The sequence below is a fragment of the Didymella exigua genome (assembly GCF_010094145.1).
Source record: "Didymella exigua CBS 183.55 unplaced genomic scaffold M421scaffold_1, whole genome shotgun sequence".
Classification (NCBI taxonomy): domain Eukaryota; kingdom Fungi; phylum Ascomycota; class Dothideomycetes; order Pleosporales; family Didymellaceae; genus Didymella; species Didymella exigua.
The window spans coordinates 1,386,153-1,409,972 of NW_022984775.1; the positions used below are offsets into that span (position 1 = coordinate 1,386,153).

General features: G+C 53.8%; 9 protein-coding genes across 9 annotated transcripts; 4 read left to right on the forward strand and 5 right to left on the reverse strand.

Moving 5' to 3' along the window:
* The first annotated feature begins 159 nt into the window (after positions 1–159).
* M421DRAFT_119179 (uncharacterized protein) lies at positions 160–1,016 on the forward strand. Its single transcript, XM_033587281.1, has one exon. The coding sequence runs from the start codon at positions 405–407 to the stop codon at positions 888–890; it is 486 nt and encodes a 161-aa protein (XP_033454609.1). The 5' UTR covers positions 160–404; the 3' UTR covers positions 891–1,016.
* Positions 1,017–3,098: 2,082 nt separating this feature from the next.
* M421DRAFT_415393 (WD domain-containing protein) lies at positions 3,099–7,054 on the reverse strand. The gene is made up of 4 exons (XM_033590682.1): positions 6,794–7,054; positions 6,313–6,746; positions 3,932–6,239; positions 3,099–3,874 (listed from the first exon to the last, which is right to left on the reverse strand). Exons 1-4 carry the CDS (start codon positions 6,809–6,811, stop codon positions 3,176–3,178), a joined length of 3,459 nt encoding a protein of 1,152 aa, XP_033454610.1. The 5' UTR covers positions 6,812–7,054; the 3' UTR covers positions 3,099–3,175.
* On the forward strand, positions 6,794–7,603 carry M421DRAFT_119201 (DUF757-domain-containing protein). Its single transcript, XM_033587282.1, has 3 exons — positions 6,794–7,124; positions 7,174–7,495; positions 7,541–7,603. Exons 1-3 carry the CDS (start codon positions 7,040–7,042, stop codon positions 7,593–7,595), a joined length of 462 nt encoding a protein of 153 aa, XP_033454611.1. The 5' UTR covers positions 6,794–7,039; the 3' UTR covers positions 7,596–7,603.
* A 668-nt stretch (positions 7,604–8,271) lies between these two features.
* On the forward strand, positions 8,272–12,800 carry M421DRAFT_51098 (uncharacterized protein; the record flags this gene model as incomplete). The annotated part of the gene is made up of 3 exons (XM_033594895.1): positions 8,272–8,750; positions 8,802–9,465; positions 9,510–12,800. The coding sequence occupies 3 exons, from the start codon at positions 8,272–8,274 to the stop codon at positions 12,798–12,800; spliced, it is 4,434 nt and encodes a 1,477-aa protein (XP_033454612.1).
* Positions 12,801–12,959: 159 nt separating this feature from the next.
* On the reverse strand, positions 12,960–14,560 carry M421DRAFT_415398 (heme-dependent catalase). Its single transcript, XM_033590683.1, has 3 exons — positions 14,071–14,560; positions 13,635–14,022; positions 12,960–13,583 (listed from the first exon to the last, which is right to left on the reverse strand). Exons 1-3 carry the CDS (start codon positions 14,344–14,346, stop codon positions 13,015–13,017), a joined length of 1,233 nt encoding a protein of 410 aa, XP_033454613.1. The 5' UTR covers positions 14,347–14,560; the 3' UTR covers positions 12,960–13,014.
* Positions 14,561–16,333: 1,773 nt separating this feature from the next.
* Positions 16,334–18,151, reverse strand: M421DRAFT_50968 (phospho protein phosphatase PPZ; the record flags this gene model as incomplete). Its single annotated transcript, XM_033594880.1, has 2 exons — positions 16,334–16,696; positions 16,745–18,151. The coding sequence occupies 2 exons, from the start codon at positions 18,149–18,151 to the stop codon at positions 16,334–16,336; spliced, it is 1,770 nt and encodes a 589-aa protein (XP_033454614.1).
* Positions 18,152–19,203: 1,052 nt separating this feature from the next.
* M421DRAFT_415400 (aldehyde dehydrogenase) lies at positions 19,204–21,452 on the reverse strand. Its single transcript, XM_033590685.1, has 5 exons — positions 21,137–21,452; positions 20,721–21,089; positions 20,295–20,675; positions 19,752–20,246; positions 19,204–19,691 (listed from the first exon to the last, which is right to left on the reverse strand). The coding sequence occupies exons 1-5, from the start codon at positions 21,394–21,396 to the stop codon at positions 19,559–19,561; spliced, it is 1,638 nt and encodes a 545-aa protein (XP_033454615.1). The 5' UTR covers positions 21,397–21,452; the 3' UTR covers positions 19,204–19,558.
* A 151-nt stretch (positions 21,453–21,603) lies between these two features.
* M421DRAFT_415402 (uncharacterized protein) lies at positions 21,604–22,802 on the forward strand. Its single transcript, XM_033590686.1, has one exon. It carries the CDS (start codon positions 21,917–21,919, stop codon positions 22,709–22,711), a length of 795 nt encoding a protein of 264 aa, XP_033454616.1. The 5' UTR covers positions 21,604–21,916; the 3' UTR covers positions 22,712–22,802.
* On the reverse strand, positions 22,754–23,808 carry M421DRAFT_415403 (uncharacterized protein; the record flags this gene model as incomplete). Its single annotated transcript, XM_033590687.1, has 1 exon — positions 22,754–23,808. A coding segment is annotated over one exon (748 nt), but the record flags the coding sequence as incomplete, so codon positions are not given.
* Positions 23,809–23,820: the final 12 nt, after the last annotated feature.

The window sequence follows — 23,820 nt, forward strand, 5'->3', positions numbered from 1 at the left end:
AGGCCGCTGGGTAGGACGCAGTACTCGCTCGTTGCGCCGTGTCGCGGGACCTTCGCAGAGCGGCTACGTCGTGAGACGAAGTCACCGGAATGTTGCTTGAACAGTCAGCAGTGAAGGTAATTCGCAGAGGCAGCGGGCGCAGTTGCCGCAGGGCATGGTTGCTGTCTGCAAGATCTTGGCGGGGTTGACCGGCACAGAGTCGAGGTACATACCGTTTGACCTCTTCCTGGTGCCCTAGGCAAGGAGACCTAGGTGACGAGATATTGCTCTGGCAGCGAGCCAGATATTATGCGGCAGCGGCGCACGGGAAGACAGCCCACTGGAGGCGGCCGGTGGTACAGGAGGAGCAGCTTAGCTGCGGGTTCCAGCGGTCGGCCAAAGAGAGGTGCAGGTTCGTGCAGGAGATGCACGAGAGTCCGAACCGCGCCCGCGACACTGGTCAGGGAGAAAAAGGACAACCCGGTGCACGCGCTCGCGAATGTAGCAGGGTGCAAGAAGAGGTGGGCGTCGACGCTGGAGCAGCGCAGGGTTGTGCGGTGTTTACAATACCTATGAACAGCGAAAGGCGGCCGTATGTCGAGAAATTAGATGCCTTTTCGGTCTACCGTGCTCAGACCTCCCGGGGCGATCTGGAGGGGCTCAACGACAAGGCTTGCGCGACACGGCCGGGGTTGGATCAAACGTTCGATAGTGCTAAGATACAGAGCAGACACTGGCAACCTGGCAGAAATATGAGCCGCGGCGAGGACAAGAATACCACACCACGAGCAACAGGTCAGCCCAAAGTCAGCATCACAGCAAGCAGGCTCTCGATAAACAACCAAGCCCTCCAGACCCTTTGGGTACGCTATTGGTCAGGAGGGACGAGCCATGTAGCGCCATTATGCTAGTGCCCTCGAGGGGACCCCTTGTCTGCATCCTTTGCGCTTGGATCTCAGGCGTGCTGCGACTCCACGGTCAGGTATAGTGGGCATCACCGAGCCTCCTCAGTTATTTGAGGCGTTGTTGATGATCGTGCATTGCTGTTGACCATCTTGAAGGACATGCGAAGAAAGCGTAGTGGGCGGTAACATTGCGCCGGCTCGACGCTGTGCAAGCTGCCCATTGCAGCATGCGGAAGGTGCTCACTGAAGGATGTCGTGATGGATTCCCCAGCCATGGCTTTCTTCGAAGGGTTGCGCCGAGCACCACCGGTTGCAGATGCGCTAAGCGATTGTCAGATACGAGGTCTTCCGCTCGGGGGAAACCAGGACGAGACCATCTTTAAGCCTGGCGGCAGCACGATGATGCTGCTGCTCAGTGCTCACCTCGCTGCTCGTCAAGAGATTGCACGCAAAGCTTTTGCGCTTGGAAATAGGCAAAGCTCCACTTCGCTCTACAGCTCTGCGACACACGGTCGCAATGGTGGTCAAGCTGTTGTCGCACAGGCCGTGCATCATGAGCACATGAGGCAATCTTGAACGTGCCGCCAAGTCAGGCCAGTTTGGTGGCTACAGGTGGGCCCTCGAACCGCGTCCGCCGACGTCCATCAAATCTGACCTCAACCTCGCTACACGCCTACGAACGCTGACTACTGCAAGATTGAGGCGTCTCCCCCTCGCTACATCCGGAGCGCTCCAGACATTCCTCAAAGGGTAGTCCACGAGAGTGCTCATCTGACTCTTGTCAGGCTTTGCAATCCTGCGGCTACCGCGCTGCTGAACGCTGATACGCGACTCGAGTGACACAAGGCTTGGATATCAAACATTCAGGTAGCGCCGGGCCCTTCAATCCCTCTCCGTCAACCACCACTCGTGGCTTGCGTGTTCGCTAGCACAGACCCACACTGTCTACAAGGGTGTCGCGGCGCCCATTTGCAGATTTGGAGATTAGCTGGCAACATCAACAAAGCAATTGAGCGAACCTCGTGCCACAGACATCACGGCGAGCGGCGGGAGCGCCGCACTCCAGAGCAAGGTTCGCATTATGTCTGTTCCCATCCTCCCGCAACTCAGACCACGTTGATACGGGGGTCCTTTGCTCAGGGCACGTTTCGATAAACTTCCCAGGAACCCCACTTGCCTTTCCTTTGACAGACGGAAATCAGCAATTTGATCCCTGCACCTCCGTGCGCTAGCCGAATCTCCGAGCAGGACAAGGCTGCCTCTGCCCCTCAACACCATGACCCCTCACTCGCGCTACAAGTGCACTTTCGACAGATCGCACGATCGAACTGACCACACCACCAGACAAAATTTTCACACCGCGTGCCATTGGTTTTGACGTCCAGTCCTGCAGGCTAGGCGAAACCGCTACCACCAAGTGTCACTCCCTCGACAGCCGTTCCATGCAGTGCGACGAACTGGCATGCTTCGGCTTTGTTCGATCTTCACCGCTAGATCACTTGCCGAGCGCAACGGCCCCGTGGGGTTCGACACTTCCGACTGGTAACCAGCGCCTGTCACTGGAGGCGGTTGATGCAACGCAGCCTCACAACTGACAGGGACTGCAACTCGTCAAGAACCTAAACTCGTCACGTTGCATCCGCATATCCATATCCTTGCATCAACTCCACAGCGTCTGAGCACATCTCAAGATGGCGAATCTGAGACATTGCATCTCTCAATTGCCGTTCCAAACTCTGCAGTGATATTCGCCCAATTGGCGGTGAAGCCTTACAGCCTTGCAGAGCATTGACATCGCCAACCCCTTCCACACCACCAGTCGTCTACGCACCAGCCTCTTGGGCACCCATAGACACAATGATCTTCACATGCCCAACGCAGCACATCTCAGCCTACGTACTTAGCCCCGGCTATCGCCCGACTGCGGGTTTCCCTGCGCACGCGCCCGTACCCAGCCTTCAACGTGCCATCAAATCCGAAATTGACATCATCGTGCATCGCCGTCCTTGCGCGTCTTCAAACGTCCCACTTGGTCTATACATATTTACGGTCAAGCTTCGAGGAGCCCCACTATGAGTACGTCTCGCAACAGCAATGCTCGATACGAAACATCGTTGACCTGAGCCTCACGCCACCGGGCATCTGTAGGTTTGGAGCTTGAACTTGGAGCTTTCCAACGTGCTGACAACCATCTACGTAGGAATCTGCATATTAGTTGGCAAGAAATGACTCTTTACATATACCTAGTAAACGCGTTTTGTGCACCTATAGGCAAATAATGCCATGCATCTTCATACCATAATGTGACTCTCACCTGCCCCAAACTCCATCCTAATGACTTCCATCCCAACACCACAAACCACAAACCTCGCAGCTCTCCCATCGTTGCCCAATACCGCCATGCTCGAAACATCTGCGACACTGGTCTTGCACCTCGCCAACCGCTTGATCGTCACTCTGTCCTCGTAATCAGAAGCATCATTGATCTCCACGCTCCAGAGTCGCACCCACTCGTCGTTGCCGGACGTGAGCACGTAGACTCTCCGCTCTGTCTCGCTGCTGAGTATCGCGCATGCGGTTGCCGCCGAGCCGTGCGCGCGGGTCACGATCACCCGTGGAGCGGCGTAGATCTGCTTCTCTTCTCCTCCCTCCCCTGCAGCTGGAGAAGGGGAGGCGAGTACAAAAGCCAACGCGCCGTCGTCGCCGCCGGATACAATTAGTGTGCCGAGAGGCGTGGGGTGGGTGGAAATTGTCTTCGACGCATTTTGGTGGATAAGGAGGGGCTGTTTCCATACCATCGTCTTGTTCTCGTGCGAGGGAACAGAGGATGAGGATGAGGGGAGAAACCAGAACGCGGCGTGACCGTCTGTGCCAGCTGTGAAGAGGAGTGTGGGTGAGAGGAGAGCGGTCTGAGTCAGGCAGGACGTGGAGTACATCCCGTTGGCTAGGGGTTGCCAGGCGGGTGCGAGAGAAGGTGTGTAGCGGTACGTCTGTGTACTGTCAACGATGTCCATGTCAATGCGAGCGAGTGAAAGGGGTATGTTAACCTTGACGCTCGAGTCCGAGAATGCCATCGCAATAGCGTATGTACCTCCAGTAAGATGCACGTCGAAAGACATAATGCGCAGATCTGAAAACTCGCTTTCTGGCCTATAGACGGATTCACAGACGATGCCAATGCCGATATCTGTGGATAGGGACTGGACGCGCCATATGTAGAACTCTTCGCTACCGGCACTGCTGAAGAGGTATTCACCATTATCGGACCACCGGAGGTGTTGGATGCCGGTGGTGTGTTTGCGGAGCGTTCGCCTGCAGACAAGCTCTCCCGCATCGTATGTGAAGATCTTGATATCTGTGTCCTCGGCGCCTGTAGCGATTAAGGTTCTGAGGCTTGTGATACCGTTATTGCTTGGTACAGGTGGAGATACGGCTATGGCTTTGATCTCGCGGCCGTGACCGCCGGAGCGCACGACAGAGTGATTTGCGCCGACTTGACTGCAAATATGCAGACTAGATGTACGTGTCCACACAAGCGTTCCGCCTGGATACTCGGAGTCAGAATTTGACTGGAACGCCCAGCTGCGGTGCGCGCCGCCTGTCTCGATGCCCATGATTTCTTCTTCGGTGGTGATATCGTAGAGAACCCACTTCTTACTGAAGAAACCGTGTACCAACAAGTGACCTTGGTGAATGTATATGTTCTCGATGTTCGGTCCAATTGGTAAAGTCAAGTTGTGGACGAGGGTCACAACGTTTCTTTCAGTGTCGACAATATGGACAGCAAGACAACCGTCACGGCCGACCGAGTACAGATGTCCGGTCGAAGCACTTTCGGGTAAGGCTCGGAACATCATTGCAGTGACGGTCTCATCGCCGTGGACTTTCTCGATGACCCTGAAGAGAAAAGTCTCTGCTCCTGCAATATTATGCGGAATCGTGTACAACGCTATAGATCCACGGCGATACCCTAGAAGAAGCGTCGACGGTCCTGGGTGTGCATCCACTATTGACATGCTGGTAATTGTCGAACCCGTCAGGGTTTCTGGAATGGATATAGACATTGATTTCAAGCTTGGCTGTGATGAATCCGCTGGGGTGTCGATGAACAGCAGTTGCGAGTGTGTCTGGCCAACCAGCGTGATCAGAAGCGCAATCTGCTTTCGACCTTCAGGATATTGAGCGTCTGTGACAAACAAAGAACCAACTTTCCCAGTGACTGTGTGGATCCTCCTTAGGCTCGAGTTATGTGCAGAGTACATGTAGATACTGCCCTTTGTACCTGCAAGGAATGCAAGCTTGTAGGTAGGAAGACCAGTACAAGTCGAGTAGCCTGATAGGTCCTCGAGTTGATCTATTAAGACTGAGGTTGAGAGGTTGCTGCCAAGGCTGGAGTCCGTACTCGTCCGATATGATTCAATCAGGACCTTACCAGTATTCGTGACCAACAAGAACGTCTTGATTGAGATGAAGCAGTAGCTTCTGATCGAGTCGCCCTTTTTCGACGCCTTTGCAAGTTTTGTGGCATCTCCCGAAGCATTCGAGGGCTCTGCCATATAAAGTAGGTCCTTCAGAGTATACTCAGCAACTGAAGTACCTTGATCATTGATGCCCTGGTTGGCACCACTCAGTGGATGCGTCGTAAGTTTGCCGTCCGCAGCACCGCAGGCTACGCGAACCGAATTGGCATCTTGATGGTATGCAGCGATTGACCACATGTTCTTGCCGTTATGATATGCGGAGCAATCTGTCTGCTGTAGGGTGCATGGACTGTTTCCCTTCTCTATACTGGCTGCAAACTTCCATGTGCGCGACGTAGCATCCTCGCCTGCTGAGAGAAGACCCAACGTACCATCACAGGGAGAAGAGTCTAGAAACCGAATCCTCCAGACTCGTGACGTATGACCCCACCCGATTGCAAGACAATTCGAGGTCTCAGGCTTCTCATCAGCGGCTGCAACGCTAAAGCCTGTGTGACGTGTCCGCTGCGTGTCTGTATCAAATTCGCCTGACAGTCCGTCGGCATTGGTATCTACACTTGAGACGTCCCATAGACGAATTGTACGATCATCACTGCAAGAAGCAATGACGCGTCTCAGGACCCCGAAATCTCCGCGTTGCAGCTCTTTCGAGATGCGAACATCGAATATCGAGCCTTCGTGACCTAGGAAGACTTGGTGTATTTGTGACAGTGCTCCGCCTTGGACCGACTTGGACCATGACCAATACATAATCTCGCCAAATGCAGTGCCAGCAGCAACAAGTATACAGCTGGGTGACTCCCACAGCAGATGAGCGGAGTAAAGAATGGATCGTGAGCTGGCTGTGAGCTCAGAGATATTGACGTCCAAAGATCTGGTTATAACCGTGAGCAAGACTCAGCCGACAATTGCGGCCAGAACAGCGGGACGAAGGGAGTGTGACCTACTTCGTGCTGTTTTGGTATTGTATGGTGAGCTCGAGAAGAGCATTGTGAGCCGTGACAGCAGCACATGTATCCTGGTCGTGCACCTCTCCATCTTCCAGACTACTCATCCGAGGTGCGAGATCAAGAATCCAGTCGGTGGCTTTCACAACATTTGAGAGACAAAGAGATAAGAGTCCATGGCTGGAGCCGCCTGTCAATGCATTGAATCGAAGGGCTCGAACAAGGCGTCCGCCCCATACGACGACCTTGGTCACATTGCCTAGCTCTTCAGCATAGACTGATATGCCATGAACGGCCTGTGCTTTGAAGATGCGTTCAGACGCAATGAATTCGGAACTCTTAGCGTGGTAGAATCGCAGGAATGATCCTTCTGCAGCAATCAAGAGCGCGCCGCAGGATGCTAACGCGGTCACCGGTACACGAGTGCATTCATGCTGGGGCAGTCAGCGCCGCTCTATGAAATGAATTGTCCAAGACTCACGTGAAGTATGGGTGACATTGGCAAACAATGCTGTCAGATTGAAAGCCGCAGCTGGTGCTGGAATTTTGTCAGCCCCGCACCTGCACCTGCCCGATTTGTGGCGGGGCTGCAATGACGCGGGCGAGTCTTCGGACTTTCTGACACGAAATTTACACCACTTCGCGCCCGCTCTGCCAACACTTGAGACACTGTCGCTTCACGCTCAAGCCCTCCGCGCACCCTCAGATACCAAGCACATATTCCAGCATGTCTCTCGGACAGCCAGGCGTACCGCTCGACGCGGAGCATGCGGACAACTTCGAGGATATTGAGAAGCAGTTCGCGGTGAAGGGTGCGCGAGCCTGTGAAATTCATAGAACGTCGGTTGACAGGTCGCGCAGTTGTCCAGCACATGGAAACATACTGGAACATCCTCGAAAAGGTCAAGGGCTCGACGCTGCGCCTTACCAAGATCGACGACGAGATCTACGAGCACTTCCAGAAGGACTTCCCGGACTGGGACGCGACCGCGACAATCAACGAGGACGAGATGAAGAGCAAGGCCGGTAAGGAAAAGTGGCGCAACTTCATCAACCAGTACGAGACGAAGGTCGAGGACTACAACTTCGGCGCCATGGTCCGCGCCAGCTCGAAGACCGACTACACACAGGAGGGGACTATTTTTGCTGTGCGCATGCAGTTCTATGCAATCGAGATCGTGCGGTAAGTGAGCCTTCAGAAGCATGCAAGCAGCGCTGACGGGCGCAGCAATCGCCAGGGTTTGAACGACTGGGTGTTCGAGCAGGCGCACCAGGGGAAATAGACAGCGCCATGGATCTTACATGACCTGACCTTCCCGTAAGCCGTACAAAGGGTGGATTGCGTCCTGCACTATTATCGTACTGCGGGCCGGAACTGGTCCGCTGTGATAGCCCTGGTCATGCCGTATGCAATGAGCCACGACCACATACAGACGACCGTATACCATGATGGTTCTCGCCATCTCGCTCTGATCGCTATGCCTTCGCCCGGCCTTGTCGAATGTACGAGCAACAATAGATAGCGGTGCTGGTGGTCTTGTCGAGGAGCTCACATTTGTCCCTTGTGCTCAAGCTCAGCTTCTGCAGGGGATGACATCTAACGAATTCATGTAAAATATTGGTTACCTCGCACAAGTGTTCTCCTCTTCACTTCGATGCAGCGATATTGATACTTCCACGCAGAGTGGCGTTGCGGGGACGATGGCGAGGCTGATGGGTCAACCATCCGTTGGCGGTCCAGCTTGGAGAACAATAGCAAGGACGAACAAAGTGACAGACGCACTCAGCCCCTCGAGAACACCAATGCGTCGGCTAAGCATACAGATGATCACGCTACGCCAAAAAAGGTAATTCCTTGTCTTCACTTACTATTCTAATTGCATCAGTTCGCCCTCACTGTCTGCTCCAGATCTGACCCTCTACACTCGTTTTACGGACTCTTCGTCCACACCGGTCACCATGGCGACCACTGCACAATCCGATCACTCCGGGATAGACGAGAAAGTCACCACAAAGGCCGACGATGAAGAGCAGTACGCTTTGCAGGTTGGATGGAAGGCGCTGTTCGGTTTCACCACCAGCAGTCACGTCGCAGTACTGATCAGCGCGCTCACAAGTGCAGCTGCCGCTGCAGCTACACTGCCGATCTTCTCCATCATGTACGGGCGCATCTTTGGCGCGTATGCGAACTATGGTGCTGGGAAGTCTAACGGCGACGAGCTGCTGAGTGAGATCTCACGGCTCTGCGTGATCATTACTGGCGTTGCTGCCGCTAGCTGGATACTAAACAGCATCTTCTTCTTCCTCTTCCTCTTTTTTGGAGAGTTACAAGCAAAGAGCGCAAGGACCAGGATTTTTAACGTGATGATCCGAAAAGACATGGCATGGTATGACATGCGCGAAAGTAGCGTAGCTGCGTTTCTGCCAACCATTCAAATGTGAGTATATGCAGACTGTACAACATCTGTTCACAGCTAAGCTACTCCTAGGCAGATCCGCGACCTGCAGCTCTCGGTCTCCGCGCCACTCGGTGAAGGACTACAATGTGTGATCGCAGCAATCATAGCTATTGGCGTAGCCTTGTACTTCTCGTGGAGTCTCACCCTTGTCGCCATCTGTACAGTACCTTTAATTTATCTCGTAGAAGCCTACCTGTCTAAGAGACTCAATGCACGAACGCATGAGCAAGCCATCCAGCTTCAAATGGCGTTAAAGCACATCACCAATGCCATACAAAACATCGAGACGGTCAAATGCTACAACGGCCAGGAGCACGAGCTTCAAGCATTCACAAAGACCCACACGATTGCAGCAAACCTATACAAGCGGGTGGCGAACCTGCGATCTATGCAGATCGGCCTGATACAGTTCTTCACATTCACCGTTTTCGTTCAAGGCTTTGCCTACGGCTCTTATCTGATCAGGACTGGAAGAAACGACGTCAGCAGTGTTATCACTACATTCTGGGCAGCTTTGTTGGCAATCGGAGGAATTACTGGTTTCCTTCCACAGTTCATTGTCATGCAGAAGGGCAAAGTCTCTGGTTCAACACTTCGAGCGATGATGGAGCAAATGTCTAGGGAAGATGCACCGCATGAGCAGCAAGGAGAGTTCAAGCCTGCAACATGCCCAGGCGATATCGAGCTCAGGCGGGTCAGTCATCACTACTCAGCCCTCGTACCACGCTAATCGATTAGGTCACCTTTTCGTATCCTACACGAACCAACGAGATTGCTCTTCGGGACGCGAATATCTTCTTCCCGGCCGGAGAAACTACTTTCGTCGTCGGCAAGAGTGGCTCGGGAAAGAGCACCCTTGGCCAACTGCTGGCTCGGTTCTACCAGCCATCTTCTGGTCAAATATTACTGGACCATGTGCCGCTCACCAAACTGGAGATCCACTGGCTGCGACAGAATATTACTCTTGTAGAGCAGCATAGCGTTTTATTCGACGACTCCATCCGAAATAACATTGCTCTGGGCGACCAGAACGAGACCATAACGATGGAAGACATGAGAAATGCGGTCAGTTTCGCGATGCTGGAGCCTGTGGTGGAAGGGTTCCCAGCAGGTCTTGAAACCCAGCTGGGTGCGACAGGTAGCTCTCTCAGTGGAGGTCAGATGCAGAGGGTGGCATTGGCGCGTGCTCGAATACGCGACACACCTGTGTTAATTTTGGACGAGTCCACCAGTGCCCTCGACTATGTCACTCGAGCCATGATTTTCCACGGTATACGGGAATGGCGACACGGCAAGACAACTATCATCATAACACACGACATCGCACAAATTCAACCAGACGACTTTGTTTACCTGCTCGATAAATCTGAAGTGCTTCAAGAGGGCTATCGCAAGGATCTAGAAATAGAGACTGGCATCTTTCAGTCCTTTCTTGCGACACACGAAGGGAAGAAATTCGACACAGATGATGAGTATGAGTCGGAAGATGAGATTGAAGATGCTCAGGAAGATGAGCTAATGTCGCTGTATCGCGACTCCTGGGTGCCTCCACCCATCAAACGCCCACTGTCCGCCGTTTTGTTCGGACAGTCCGTTTTGTCATCTTTACAAGCTGAAGTGACGCCGACTTCGGGTCTAGTACTTCCTGATACTATCGACAGTAGGGCAGACAAGCGACTATCAAAAGTAATCCACGAACAGAACTACACCCTCGAGCAGGACGGCATATTTCCACCTACGGACGACACGCAGCCCCGACCTCCACCAGAGCCGATGTCACCAGTATCACCTGTGTCGCCCGTCATGAACACCTTCAACACCGCACGCACATCCCGAACCCTTCTCAACGACCGCCTCTCTCGGACGTACTCGACCAAGGAAGATGGCTACGGCAGGTCACACTCTCGAGCTATGCCACGACCGATGCCAAGCCACTCGGCTTACCCGAAGCGACCGTCTGTTACGGTAGACCGCACTTCGTACCACGCGCAGCCCGTGAAGCGTTCAAGGCGGAAGCAGCTCCGTTCCAAGCTAAGTCGCGAAAGGCTTGTCAACATACCACTGCCTCCCGCTGACTCGCTTCCTATCATGCACATCTTGAAGACCGTGTGGCCGGTCATCGATTGGAGGTCACGACTTACTCTCTGCGTTGCCTTGTTGGCAACATTGGTGCATGCAGCAGTGACGCCAATATTCGCTTGGGTATTCTCACAGCTTCTCTCCACATTCTACGCTATTGAAGACACCAAAGCGGAAGCGCTTCGATACATACTCATCATTTTGGCTCTCGCCGTTATAGATGGTCTGGCCGAATACGTAATGTTCTATATGTACGATTGTGTCGCACAGTCGTGGACTCAAGCGCTCAAGACTGAGGCCATGAGGCGTATCCTGGCACAGCCTCGCGAGTTCTTCGACGAAATGGAAAACAGCACAGCACGCTTGACCGAGACTTTGGATCACTTCTCAGAAGAAGCTCGTAATCTACCTGGGCGTTTCACGGGAATTTTTGTTGCTATGTTCTTTGTGCTGGCGATCTCTCTCATATGGAGCTTGGCCATATCCTGGAAGATAACACTCGTTGCTCTTGCGTCAGGACCTATCCTCTACGCCACCACAACGGCGTATAACCTAATAAGTAGCCACTGGGAGAACCTAGCGAACGAAGCCGCCGACAATGTAGGTCAGGTCCTCCACGAGACCTTTGTCAACATCCGCACAGTACGCTGTCTCAACCTAGAGGACCACTTCCACAAGAAGTACGAAGAAGCAACAACCAACGCCGTCAACGTCGGTTTCAAACGCGCCATCTACTCTGGATCGATCTTCGGTCTCTTGAACTCGTCCGCCTTCTTCGTGACAATCGCTCTCTTCTGGTTCGGCGCCTGGCTCATCTCCCGCAAAGAGCACACTGTGCTCAGGGTCACAGAAACGTTCATGATCCTGATGCTGTCCATCAACGACGTCAGCAAAATGAGCCAATACATGACCCAAGTCAACATCTCGCGCGAAGCCGGCGCACGCCTGCTCCGCCTCGCACGCTTACCAACAACAAGCCACGAAGATCACGGCACTGTAGCCATCGAGAGAGCAGAAAACATCACTTTTACCAACGTGAATTTCACATACCCCACCCGTCCTTCCACGCAAGTCCTTAACAACCTCTCCTTCTCCATCCCTCGCGGCTCCTGCACCGCCATCGTCGGGTCCTCTGGGAGTGGAAAATCCACCATTGCTGCACTTCTGCTGAAACTCTACCCCACTGCGGGTCCCTGTCTTCGGACTGGTTTCCTCGCTTCCACTGGCAAGGATCTGAGTATCAATGGCCAAAGTGTCAAGGCTCTGGATACGCACACTCTGCGTTCGCGCATCGCTATCGTTAGCCAGACCCCAGTGCTATTCCCTGGCACCATCGCGCAGAACATCGCGTATGCTTTACCTCCCTCCTCTCCCCAAACAAGTCTAGAATCTATCCGACGCGCTGCTACCGCCGCGGGCGTGTCTGAATTCATCAATTCTCTGCCAAACGGGTACGCGACGCTCATCGGCGAAGGCGGCACTACACTATCCGGGGGCCAGGCACAACGCATCGCCATCGCGCGCGCACTCGTGCGAGAACCTGATATCCTGATCTTGGACGAGGCGACCTCTGCGCTAGACGTCATGGCCGCGCGCACGATCCGGGATACTATCAAGCGCCTCGTCGCCACCTCAGACTCCGAGGATGATAGCAGTACCCAGGGTAGCAGAGAGGGTGGGCTCTGGACTGATAAGGATTTGGAGGATGAGGTCAAGAGTGCGGGCTGGTTGAGAGCGCGAGGTATGGGCACGAAGGGGAAGCAAGTCAAGAAACAGATGACTGTGATAATCATCACGCATGCAAGGGAGATGATGAGTGTGGCGGAGCACATCGTAATGCTGGATAAGGGAAAGGTGGTCGAAGAAGGCGGGTATGCGGAATTGAGACGGAGGAGGGGTGGTGCGTTTGCCAGGCTGCTGAGGGGTGAAGCGTTGGAGTCCGGGGTCTGAAGGAAGATTTAATGTGTACTGGCTGAACCTGCTTTGGCGTACTTGGGAGTTTTTGGTGTTTGTACTTAACTTTTAAGTCCTGATATACTGCTGTCTTTCATCGTCTTGGATGGGTAACACTGTACTCGCTCACTAGTGAAAATACACCATCGAAGTACACTCAAGTACATAAATTGCTATCTCAACGACTCGAATACGCGAACACAGTCAAGCCCTACGCCTTCATAGTAGTAACAGCCGGCTGATGCCTAAGTGGCAATTGCGGTGCCGCCAACGGCGCAGGAACCTCCGTAATACTCCCCGGCTCGACATAATCCCGATAGCCATTAACCCTGAGTCTCAGCTTCCTGCTCTCGGCATACACGACCCTCCTCATGCGATTCGTGCTGCCAAGGGGCTGATGCTCCTTGAGTCCATGCCAGCTGTTGACCGTAATGCGATCATCCCACCAGGTGCGGAACTCCGGGAGCCAGGAGTCCTGGGGCTCGAACTCGAGCGTGGCGACCTGCTCAAAGGGGTACTTCTTTGGGTCCCACTCGATGCCGATGTCGTCGACGGGCTGCTCGGTCAGGTCCTGCAGCAGCTGCGCGCAGAACGAGTAGGTTACTTTGTGCTCCATGTGGAAGCGCCGGTTCTCCTGTGAGATAATGTTCATGGGGTCGGAGTCTTGGATGTCTGTGTCGACGCGGTCGATTTGCTCTTGCGACAGCGGGAAAACGCCGTATTTGGCTACGTAGTCGCCGTGTCGGTAGGCGGACTGAGAGTACTCCGGCATCGCGTACACTGGGGAGTCAGTTCTTGTTTTGTATGACGATGGATCGAGAGTGGACTTACTGTGCTGTCTTGGTAGTCCGCCACCCAGTGTTGCAACATCAGCGTCTACACGCTTGGACTGCTCTTCCGCAAACTTTGGAAGATCGTTCCAATTGCGCTCAAGGGCGTCGGCAATGTCATACGTTGTCTGCGGGTCACGGAGCTCCAAGACGGGGTAGTTGTTGAAAGTCCAGTCCTGGGTCTTCTTGTCCTCTCCCCAGATCTTCTCGCCCTCGATACCGAAAATCTTCATGCCGATACCACGAGGTGCGGGCGCATTATCAGGAACGATCTTGGGTGTGAGAGACGAGTAGCGCATGATGACATCGTATGTACCAGGCTTCTTAAACATGCCCTGAGCGAGATGCTCGGGGAGATTGTCGTGCACAGTAAACTTGCCCATTACGCACTGTGAGATTGTCAGCCTATGCAATTGTGAAACATTGTTTCTACTTACGCCCTGTGTCTTCAGATGTGTGCCTCGTAGGCAGTGCATGTGCTCATTGAAGTTCATCATCTGGAATCGATTGAACTGATCCGAGACCTCTTTGATCTTCTCTTGTTCGCCCGGCTGAATGACCTCTACGCCCTCAGCATTCCACTTGATATAATTGCCCGGTGCAGGCTTGTCCTGACCGCCAGCCTTGACGGTACCGCTGGGAACGTTGCCATTGTGGATATTGACAATCTTGTGGTGTGAGATCGGACAGGTCACAACCTTGGTGTCGCCCATGGTGAATTATGTTTCTGTTGGTATCTCCAGGTACAATGTCGTTCTCAAGGTCTGGCATGCAATGTGATCATTGTCCATCTTATATCCCCGCAGCATGTTAGCTTCCGTCTCTCCGCGCGCGTTACTCATGGCAATCCGATGCTCCAGCTTCACAGTCCAGACCGAATGCGTAAAAGTGACCAAGGTATGCGGGGTAGCGCGTTGCATTATTCCAGATCTCAGAGCTGGCAGCCGCCGAGTAGGTTCGGAAGCTAGTCCGGCGGGGCTGGTGTTGTCCACCACCCACTTCGTTCACTTGGAGCTTTCCATGTCAGCCAATCAGATCAATAACATTCCCAATGGTGACAGCTCCACTTCTCCGCATGCTACCCGGCGCAGATCTGGAGTGATGATTTGGAAGGACGCCGATCTTCTAGCTCAGCCGCAAGTCATGTGTCTCGATCGAGAACCGCATGCTGGCAAGTGTGAGTGCAAGTCGGCTGCTTGTATATACCCTCAGACATGTCTACCTCGGACAGTGCCGTAGGTATTGAGTTTTCGTGATGATGAGACGACGCAGCTATCTGGAGATTACTGTGATTACCGGTAATCAGGCCAGGACAATGGTACCCTCAGAGTCCACTGTGCTTCGCAAATAATCCACTGCTTCAACACAACGCTCCCGATCGCGATTCTACTTGCGCCTCCATTGCTGTCCCAACTGATCATCAGAACGTATAGGCCCCATATATTATCTCCCTTCTCGGTCACTGCTTCTCGTCAGGAACATGCAAAGTCGCATGTCTCTGGGCATAGCGAGCAGCTCCCGAAGCTACCCCAGCTGCAATAACCGCAATCTTACATTCTCGATCCAATGGGATATTGTATTAATCTATAGCCGGGGTAGTTGTGCCATCTGGCCCACGACAATGCCATTATGGTTCAAATGCCAAGGTTTGTGTCGCCAGGGGTAGGCTCGTGATTAAATGTTGTAGGTAGGCAAAGCCAAACCAATGCAGAAGTCTTTCTAAGGATAAGAGCGTCTTGACCGCTGCAACATTGGTTTCTCCGCTTGGAGCAACTGTCCGTGGACTCTATATCGATGCGAGCTATTTCGCGCTTGCCACCTTGAATAATCTGTACCTCATCTCCGTATACAAAGGATCGACCACTGGAAGCAAGCTGAGGGTACTGAGGTTCACTTGCGCAGAGATTCATGTCGAAACAAGCGCAGTCACGATGTAGTCACGCACAGCCGAAGCTACATTTCGAGTGATCGGAAAAGATGATGAATAATACTGCTTCTAGAAGTGAAGACGCAAGTCGACCTGAAGAGATATATGTAGCAGTAAGCCTCCCTGTACCCAAGCAAGCATTACTCAAGTACAAGATGCAACAGTTTGACCAGTATGCTACACTGTACACCTTGGCTCGATGAAGAACCCCAGGTGGAAGCAAAAGCCCCATTATACGCCGTCTGAAAGCAAGATGCATGCCGTGGCCGGCTTTGTTGTAAAGAGATGTTTGCAGATCATACCGCGGAAGAAGACTGTCAACATGTAATCCTAGAGAGCAGTCAAGCCTGACCGCCCTATCAGAACGGTTTTGTGCAAACACTACTGCAAAGAGCGTCTCTTGAACTTAGTCGATGCGCTGAACTCAACTGGTCTCTTCTTTGGTGCTGGTACTCCTTGATTGATGTATTCGAGAGTGTGGCCTGGAGTGACGTGATTCGAATGCCTCCGGAAGTTTGTTGGTAGCGACGCTTCCCACGCAAAGCGCTTTGCCTTCTGTCGCCGATGGTCCTCCACTCGATCAGGCTTTACGATCTCCAGCGGTGCCAGCAGTGACTTGACAGGAGCAAGTTCTGGTGATGACGGAGTCTGCGGTGCGGGCTGGTCGAGCCATTGGGGTACAAGAACATCGCTGTCCTCCGAGCCGCCGAGCCGATCCAGCCCAGGTCTTCGTCGGAGACCCCTCTGCTTGTCTGCGTTTTTGTACTTCTCCACTAGCCCGTCGCACTCTGGATCGCATGTGAACTGCTTAGCGAGAATCGACGAGGGCGAACCTTCGCTCTCGCTGCCCTACAAAAGAAGAAGAATATTAGTAAGACTGCGGAGCGTAGTGTGCAGGCTGGAGCTGAGTCAGTACGAGTAAGATATATAGATGGCACTAAAGATCGCTTTAAATCTATAGGCCGAGGCCAAAAGTTACTCACTGGTGAGTTTAGCATGCTTTGGCGCTTGTTCCTGCTCTTCTTGATGTGGCTCTTCAGCGCGCTCGAATCAAGCGGCTTGAGCAACTCGAAGCTGCACAGCAATTCTCCGGATACAGACATAACTGCACCCCAGTTGTCGAACTCGCCACAGTACTGTATATTGTTAGTAGTTGCCACAACTTAACGCCTGCCTGAGCTTACGTTTGGTGCGGAGAAGACCGTCACAAGGACCCTGTCGTTGAAGAACTCGTAGCCGTCTTCGACTACCATGTGCGCTCGACAGACGAGATCGAAGTCGTGCCGTTGCAAGAACTCCATGATGACCTTTTTACCGAAGCAATAACTAACGCCCCGCTCATTTGATTCCCAATCGTTCTCCATGTCTGCTGGATCACTCCAAAGCAGATCGTTCAGCAGACCGTAGTCAGGGACATCAGTTGGTCGGGCGATTTGACGTATGTCGTCCATGTGCGACAGACTTGGGGAAAGGCCGCCATGCACGCAGAAGATCTTCTGTGCGACAATAGCTGCGATGGGAAGGCAATTGAATGTATCAACGAACGCCTTCCAAACCTTGATGTTGCACCTCCGCTTGCATTCATCGTAGAAGCCGTAGACACGTGTAACGTTCGCGCATTCGTGGTTGCCGCGGAGGAGGAAAAAGTTCTCGGGGAACTTGAGTTTGTAGCACATAAGCAGTAGGATTGTTTCCAGGCTCTGTTTGCCGCGATCGACGTAGTCACCCAGGAATAGATAGTTGGAGTTCGGTGGGAAACCGCACATCTCGAACATGCGGATCAGGTCAGTGTACTGTCCGTGGATGTCTCCGACGATCTTGACGGGCGGCGCAAGCTCCAGAAGCGCTGGCTGGCTCAGGAACACTTCCCGTGCAGCAGAGCAGATGGCGAAGATCTCGGCGTTCTTCAAGCAGACGGTCTTGGTGACCTTTCCGGCATATGCAGCGTCGAGCAAACGCTGAATCATGTCGTCGAGGTCGATCGCCTTCAGAGCACTGATCTCCATAGGGGAACCGGCTCCATCGTTCGCGGCTGGAGGCTCCGGCAGCCTCGGGATAGGCTGACCCTTCTTCTGCAAGATTGACTCTCCTGGCTGGGCGGAGGCGGACGGAGGCGGGACACCAGAAGGTGGCACTTCTGAGACTCGATCGACTTCCCCAGTCTGTTGAGCCTTCTCTACAGCCTCATGTCCTGTGCCAACTGTAGCTCCATGCACGGGTGATGGTGGTGGCTGTGGCTCATCTGGCTGCTTCTCAAGCTGCGCAGCTGTCTCGATAAGACCAGCACCTTCTGAAGCTGTCGAGCCTCGTCTCGAGCTCTTTCCTCCCTTGCTCTTCTCTGACTTCAGAGAGACTGCATCCGACTTGTCATCCTTGCCATTGGTGGTTTGGCTCAGGTTCGACACTGAGTTGCGTGGGCTGTCGGTCTTACCGGTGCCGGGGATCTTATTGCGAATAGAGTTGCGAATCGAGCGCGTCGAGCCTTGGGTGTCTGAGCGTTCGAACGAGCGGTAGTATTCACGGCCCAGAGGAACGCCATCAGCGCCCTTCTCTCCCTTCTTGCCCTTCTCGCTGGATGGCTGGTTGCCCATGGTGGTGGCGATGCTGCGCCTAGATGTGTGCTGCTAGTGCGCAGGAGTGTGTGGATGTGTGAATCAGGGAGGGTGTTGTTCCTGGTATCACCACAGGAAGCAGCGGTGGAGTTAAGGTGCGCAGGGCCGAGGCGGCAGAGCTAAGTGCGTGCTCTTTCCCAAGGTTCGTGTGCGATGACGCAGTTTGCGACTGCAGCTCTTGAATATTCGTTGACGTGTATATTAAACTACCGCAAAACGTGTGAGGTGTTAAGGCGGCCTAAAAAGGCGAGAGAGGAAGGACTTGAAGCGAGCCTCCGTCGGCGCTGTCGTTATCAGCGTTGCGGGACGCTGCGTGTGACAGGTTGGGTTGGGACGGTCGACGGGGGGCGAATTGAGGCGCCGTTTGCGATCCAGAGCTATGGCCTGGGGTGAAAATCGCAATGGGGGAGTCGCTCACGCGGTGCGGGCAGTGCACTTGCGACTGTGGTTGCGGGCGTTGGTGGTGATAGCGATGATCTCAAGCTCTCCAGTCGACAGGGCGGGGATAGAGCTGTTAGCCGCGTACCTTAGTAAGGCGCAAGGACCAGCAGTGACTGCGAGGGCGCCGGGCTGAGCGGAAGCGATCCTAGGTCACAAGCTAGCGGCGGTCCAGATGTTTGGAGTGCGCAGGCAGAGCAATGGTATCAGTCACAAGAGCAGTGCAGCTGTCAGTGTGAATGTTGCGGTAGCAAGCACAGCGCAACGGGAGGCACGGCGGGCACGGCGGGCAGTGAGAAGGCAGCGAGGGACGAAGGCATTGGTGATTTGTTCGCGTTGGGCTACGAGAGGCTTGCGCCAAGCACAACCGTTCTTAGCTGTGCGGAGCACACAAAGCATCGCCTGAACACGTCGTTGCAGCCAACTGGTGACATGTGCGACCCCAGCTCTGGTGTATTTGCACCGCTATCCTGGTCACGGAGCCTCACTTGTGCTGCATTCGGTGTCAGTCGCGGTGCTTGGACAGCAGTCAGGTACATGCAATTCAGAGCTTCACCAGCCTCCGAGCAACGACATCATATGTACCGGTGTGGGCCCACTTCTGGCCTTGCTCCACACAAGCCACAACCTGGGAAAGGTTTGGCAGCTGCCCAAGTCGCGCCGACTTGAACGGGCTTCACAATGTTTCGGACAGTCCACGCAAGGAATTTATGCCTCATGTGACTCCCCAAAGTGATGAGTGGATTTCTGGAAAGTGATGGTTCTTTTCAACATCACCTAAATCACGCATCTTGGAGACAAACTTGCAGTGCCACAATTGTTCCTCCCGGACCAAGCAATGTCAAACATCTGTAATCGTCCAACCCACCCCAAGCCATGGCGCCAAGCGCAGCCCCGTTCCGGGTACGCAGCGATGGCATGTACCGGTATCTGTTCGTCCATGATTCCTTACAGCCTTGTACCCAGATTGACATGGATGGCCTTCTTATTAGTGTAGGCCTCAAGTCCAGCCTCTCCGAGCTCCCGCCCAATACCAGACTGCTTTACACCTCCGAAGGGAATGCGATAATCGGAATCGTTGCTGCAGGAATTAGTAAGAGTAGGAGGTGAGGCCTCGTGAAGTTGAGAACGAAGAACTGACCTAGAATTGATCCACACCATGCCGGCCTCGATGTTACGTGCAACGCGATGTGCCTTGGTGATGTTCTCGGTAAATAGCGCTGCTCCGAGACCGTACATTGTTGAGTTGGCGCGCTCAACGGCCTCCTCCTCAGTCTTGAACGAGCTGATTGCGACGAAGGGTCCAAAGACCTCTTCGCGGTAGATCGTGTGGTTGTCCTTGACGTCTGAGAAGATTGTGGGTTCGATGAAGAAACCCTTGCCACCGACATCCTTGTAGGCCTTTCCTCCAGATACAAGTGTCGCGCCTTCAGACTTGCCGGCCTCGATGTAAGATAGCACGCGCTCGTACTGCGCTTTGGTGACTTGCGGGCCCTGGAAAGTGTCGTCCTTGAAGGGATCGCCAACGACTGATGTCTTTGCGACGTACTCCTTGAAAGTAGAAACAAATTTCTCGTAGACGCCGTCTTGCACTAAGATCCTTGATGTTGCTGTGCAAACCTGTCCTTGGTTGTACCTACCATTCATCAGCGAGTATCAGGCGTGCAGAGTGGCATTCTCTTACATAATACCAATATGTGACCACTTGACTGCCTGGTCAAGGTCTGCGTCGTCAAAGACCAGCAGTGGAGACTTGCCGCCTGTCTCTAGGGTGATGTTCTTCATTGTTCCAGCAGCCATCTTCATGATCTCCTTGCCGGTAGCTGTCGACCCAGTGAAGGCGATCTTGGCTACGTCGGGATGTTTTGCAAGAGCCGCACCAGCTGTCCTGCCCAATCCGTTGATGATGTTGACCACGCCTGGTGGGAAGCCAGCCTCCTTGACAAGTGTTCCGAGGTACAGGATAGAAAGTGGCGTCTGCTCGGCAGCCTTCAGAACGACTGTGTTACCGGTGCAAAGTGCAGGGCCGAGTTTCCAGGCCGCCATGGCGAGAGGGAAGTTCCATCTGTGGTGGTCAATACAAATTCATTGCAACATTGACAACACTTACGGAATGATCTGTCCACACACACCGAGAGGCTCACGAAGGGTGTAGGCGAGCTTTGCAGGCGATGTATCGATGACCTGGCCGTGAATCTTGTTTGCGTATCCCGCGTAGTATTTGATCGTGCCAATAACTTCGCCAAGGTCGTCGTTATACGAGACCTGATATGGCTTACCGTTGTCCCATGTCTCGATTGTAGCTAGCGTCTCTCTATGCTGCTCGATCAACTGTGCGAGTTTGAAGAGGATATCTGCACGGGCATTTGTGTCAATGTCTCGCCATTCTGTGCTCTTGAAGGCTTTGCGTGCTGCTGCTACTGCGTCGTTGACATCTTCTTCGCCGGCTGCGTAGACGGAGACAATCTCCTTCTCGTCACTGTCAAAGTCAGCCACATGTATGGTAGCTAAGATGTAGCTACGTACCTTGGATTGATTGAACTAATAGTCTCGCCAGACTTTGACTTGACAAACTCATTGTTGATGAACAGCCCTCGTGGCTGCTTGTACTTGTGGCCGTTCGGCGCTGTGAGCTCGACAAAGAGGTCTGACATACTGCTACCAGTTGTGTAGTATCTTGGAAATATGACTTGTTTCAATTGCACAGCTCTGAGTGCTGAAGCTTGAGAAATTGCTGAAGGCTTACGAGTCGAGGCTCTGAAGAGGGAGGTGTAAGGACAGGACATCGCTCCGGCCGGCACAGGGGATAGCTGGTTATCTACAGAATACCAATGGCTTGCAGCTACCGATGCAGGCGTAGGCAGCTTCTACCGCGGGGGCCAGATGACGAGCGATATCCGCATGCAACTGCCTTTTTGGGATCTGCACTCCACACCCGTAGACGCGTGAGACGCATTCTTTCGAGCTTTGTATGCTCACTTGATCTACCAGCTGCCGACATTGTAATTCTTTATCGTTATCTATAGGTTTACATAGATGCTAGATTGCTGCACAGCACCCGCGGACGGAATAATGCCTTTCGACGAGAGCTTCGAGCTACCCCGCCAGACGCGTCAAGCTCCACACATGAACAACGTGCTACCGGTACCGGTAACAACTGCTGATCTTTAATTCAACACAAACAGTTCGTGACAACAGCCTCGACATACTCAGTACCATAGAGGCATTATCAGCACATCACTGAACCACACTCTCTGTACGTCACACGTCAAGTCCGCCAGACGCTCCCACCCACATTTCATAGCCATGGCCGCAGGCATGGCCACCGACCCACCCCTCCCCTCGCACGACCCCGAGCACCCCGACGCCTCAATCAACATCTCGCACTCGCTCGCATACTGGGAATCCGTGACCTCAGACAATAACGGGATGCTGGGCGGCTTTCCGCAAACGTCGCGCATCGACCTCGTCGGCTCATCCACCTTCCTCACAAAACTGCGGCGCTCGCGGCTCGGCCTGGGGCCCAAAACACCTCTTCCCTTGCTCGACAGAGTAGCGGACTGCGGCGCGGGCATTGGGCGCATAACAAAGGGCTTGCTGCTGGGAGTGGGGAGACGGGTCGATGTTGTCGAGCCGGTGAAGAAGTTTACCGACGAGCTTGTTGCGGAGGTCGAGAACACGAGTGCTGAGGCTGCTGGCGACGAGGCGGCGGGCAGGGGGCAGGTGGGTGAGGTGTGCAATCAAGGACTACAGGATTGGGTTCCTGCGACGGGGGCATACAATTTGATCTGGAATCAGTGGTGTTTGGGCCATTTGACGGATGCGCAGCTTATTGCATATCTGGAGCGGTGCAAGGACGGGCTTGTTAAGCCTGAAGAGGGAGAGAAGGTGGAGGCGTGGATTGTGGTGAAGGAGAATCTTTCGACAGATCTTAGGCATAAAGATATCTACGACGAGGAGGATTCGAGTGTGACGAGGAGCGATGAAAAGTTCAGGAAGCTGTTCACGGATGCGGGGTTGAAGATTGTGGCTACGGAGCTGCAGCGAGGCATGCCGAAGGAGTTGTATCCTGTGCGGACATACGCGCTGAAACCTGAATAAGCGCCTTGAGGAAACGATTCAACAACGATAGACTCAAGAGCTATATACCCAGGTACGCAATGCACGATTATTGATGATGCGCAATGCTCTTCCTTCCGACGTCTTACTCTCCTACAGCGGTGCCCGGTGATATTGTGTGGCCAGCCTTCCTACAACTGCCCTGTCGCCATGAACTTCTGAATAATACCCAGGTCCAATACCGGCGTCCCAGGCACCGGCTTATGCACTGGCGGCTCCGCCTCTTGAATCATGATAACCGGCGGCGGCGGCTTCGCAGGCTGAACTCCCTCCTGCGGCGGCTGCGCACTCGCGTCCGCAGCCGGTGTATTCATCGCATCCTCGAACTCGCCCTCATCGTCTTCTTCATCCCCCTCCTCACCATCTTCATACTCGCCCTCGTCATCAAACTCCGTCCGCGGCGGGTTGAAAAACCAGATGTGCGCCGAATTCCATCTCTGCACCAGCTGCTCCTCCGTCAGAGAACCCTTCGCACGCTTGCTGAACCTGTTGACCGCGGTACTCGGCGCATCAGGGTCGGTCTCGTTGTCGCTGTCTTTCTCGTCCTTGTCGGCAGGCTTGCGCGGCTCGATGCCCCATTCTGGCGGCACAGAGGCAAATTCTAGCGCTCTTGATAACCGCTCCTCGACCCATTTCTCTTCTGCGGGTTCCATACGTTTTCGAAGTAGACCTTGTGCTATGACGGCGAACTCGTGCGTTGTGCCTGGGAAGGGCGCGGTGGGGAAGGGGTGCAGATTGCGGATTGTGTCTGCCTGAGGCTCGATGTCGATGTCTCTGTAGTCCCGCCCGTGGTCTCCTTGTTTGTTCTTGAGTACTTTGCCAGCATCGGTCTTTCGGCTTTCGAGGGCATATTTGCGGCCGCCATTGATTGTGGTCATGAGGTTTGTGATGTAGCTGTTGACGGTTGTTGTTGCACGTTGAATTTGTGGCCAGTCCACCGCTGTTCCTCGTTTTTTTGCGATCTCCATGTCGTACTTCAGCTTGTCCAGGGCTGCGAGCATAGGTATTAACCCGCGCCGCAGGTTTTCGAGCGCTTTGATGTCCTCAGCGTTGGGCTGGCCAACGAAGTTTTGATTCATCCTGCTCTTTCA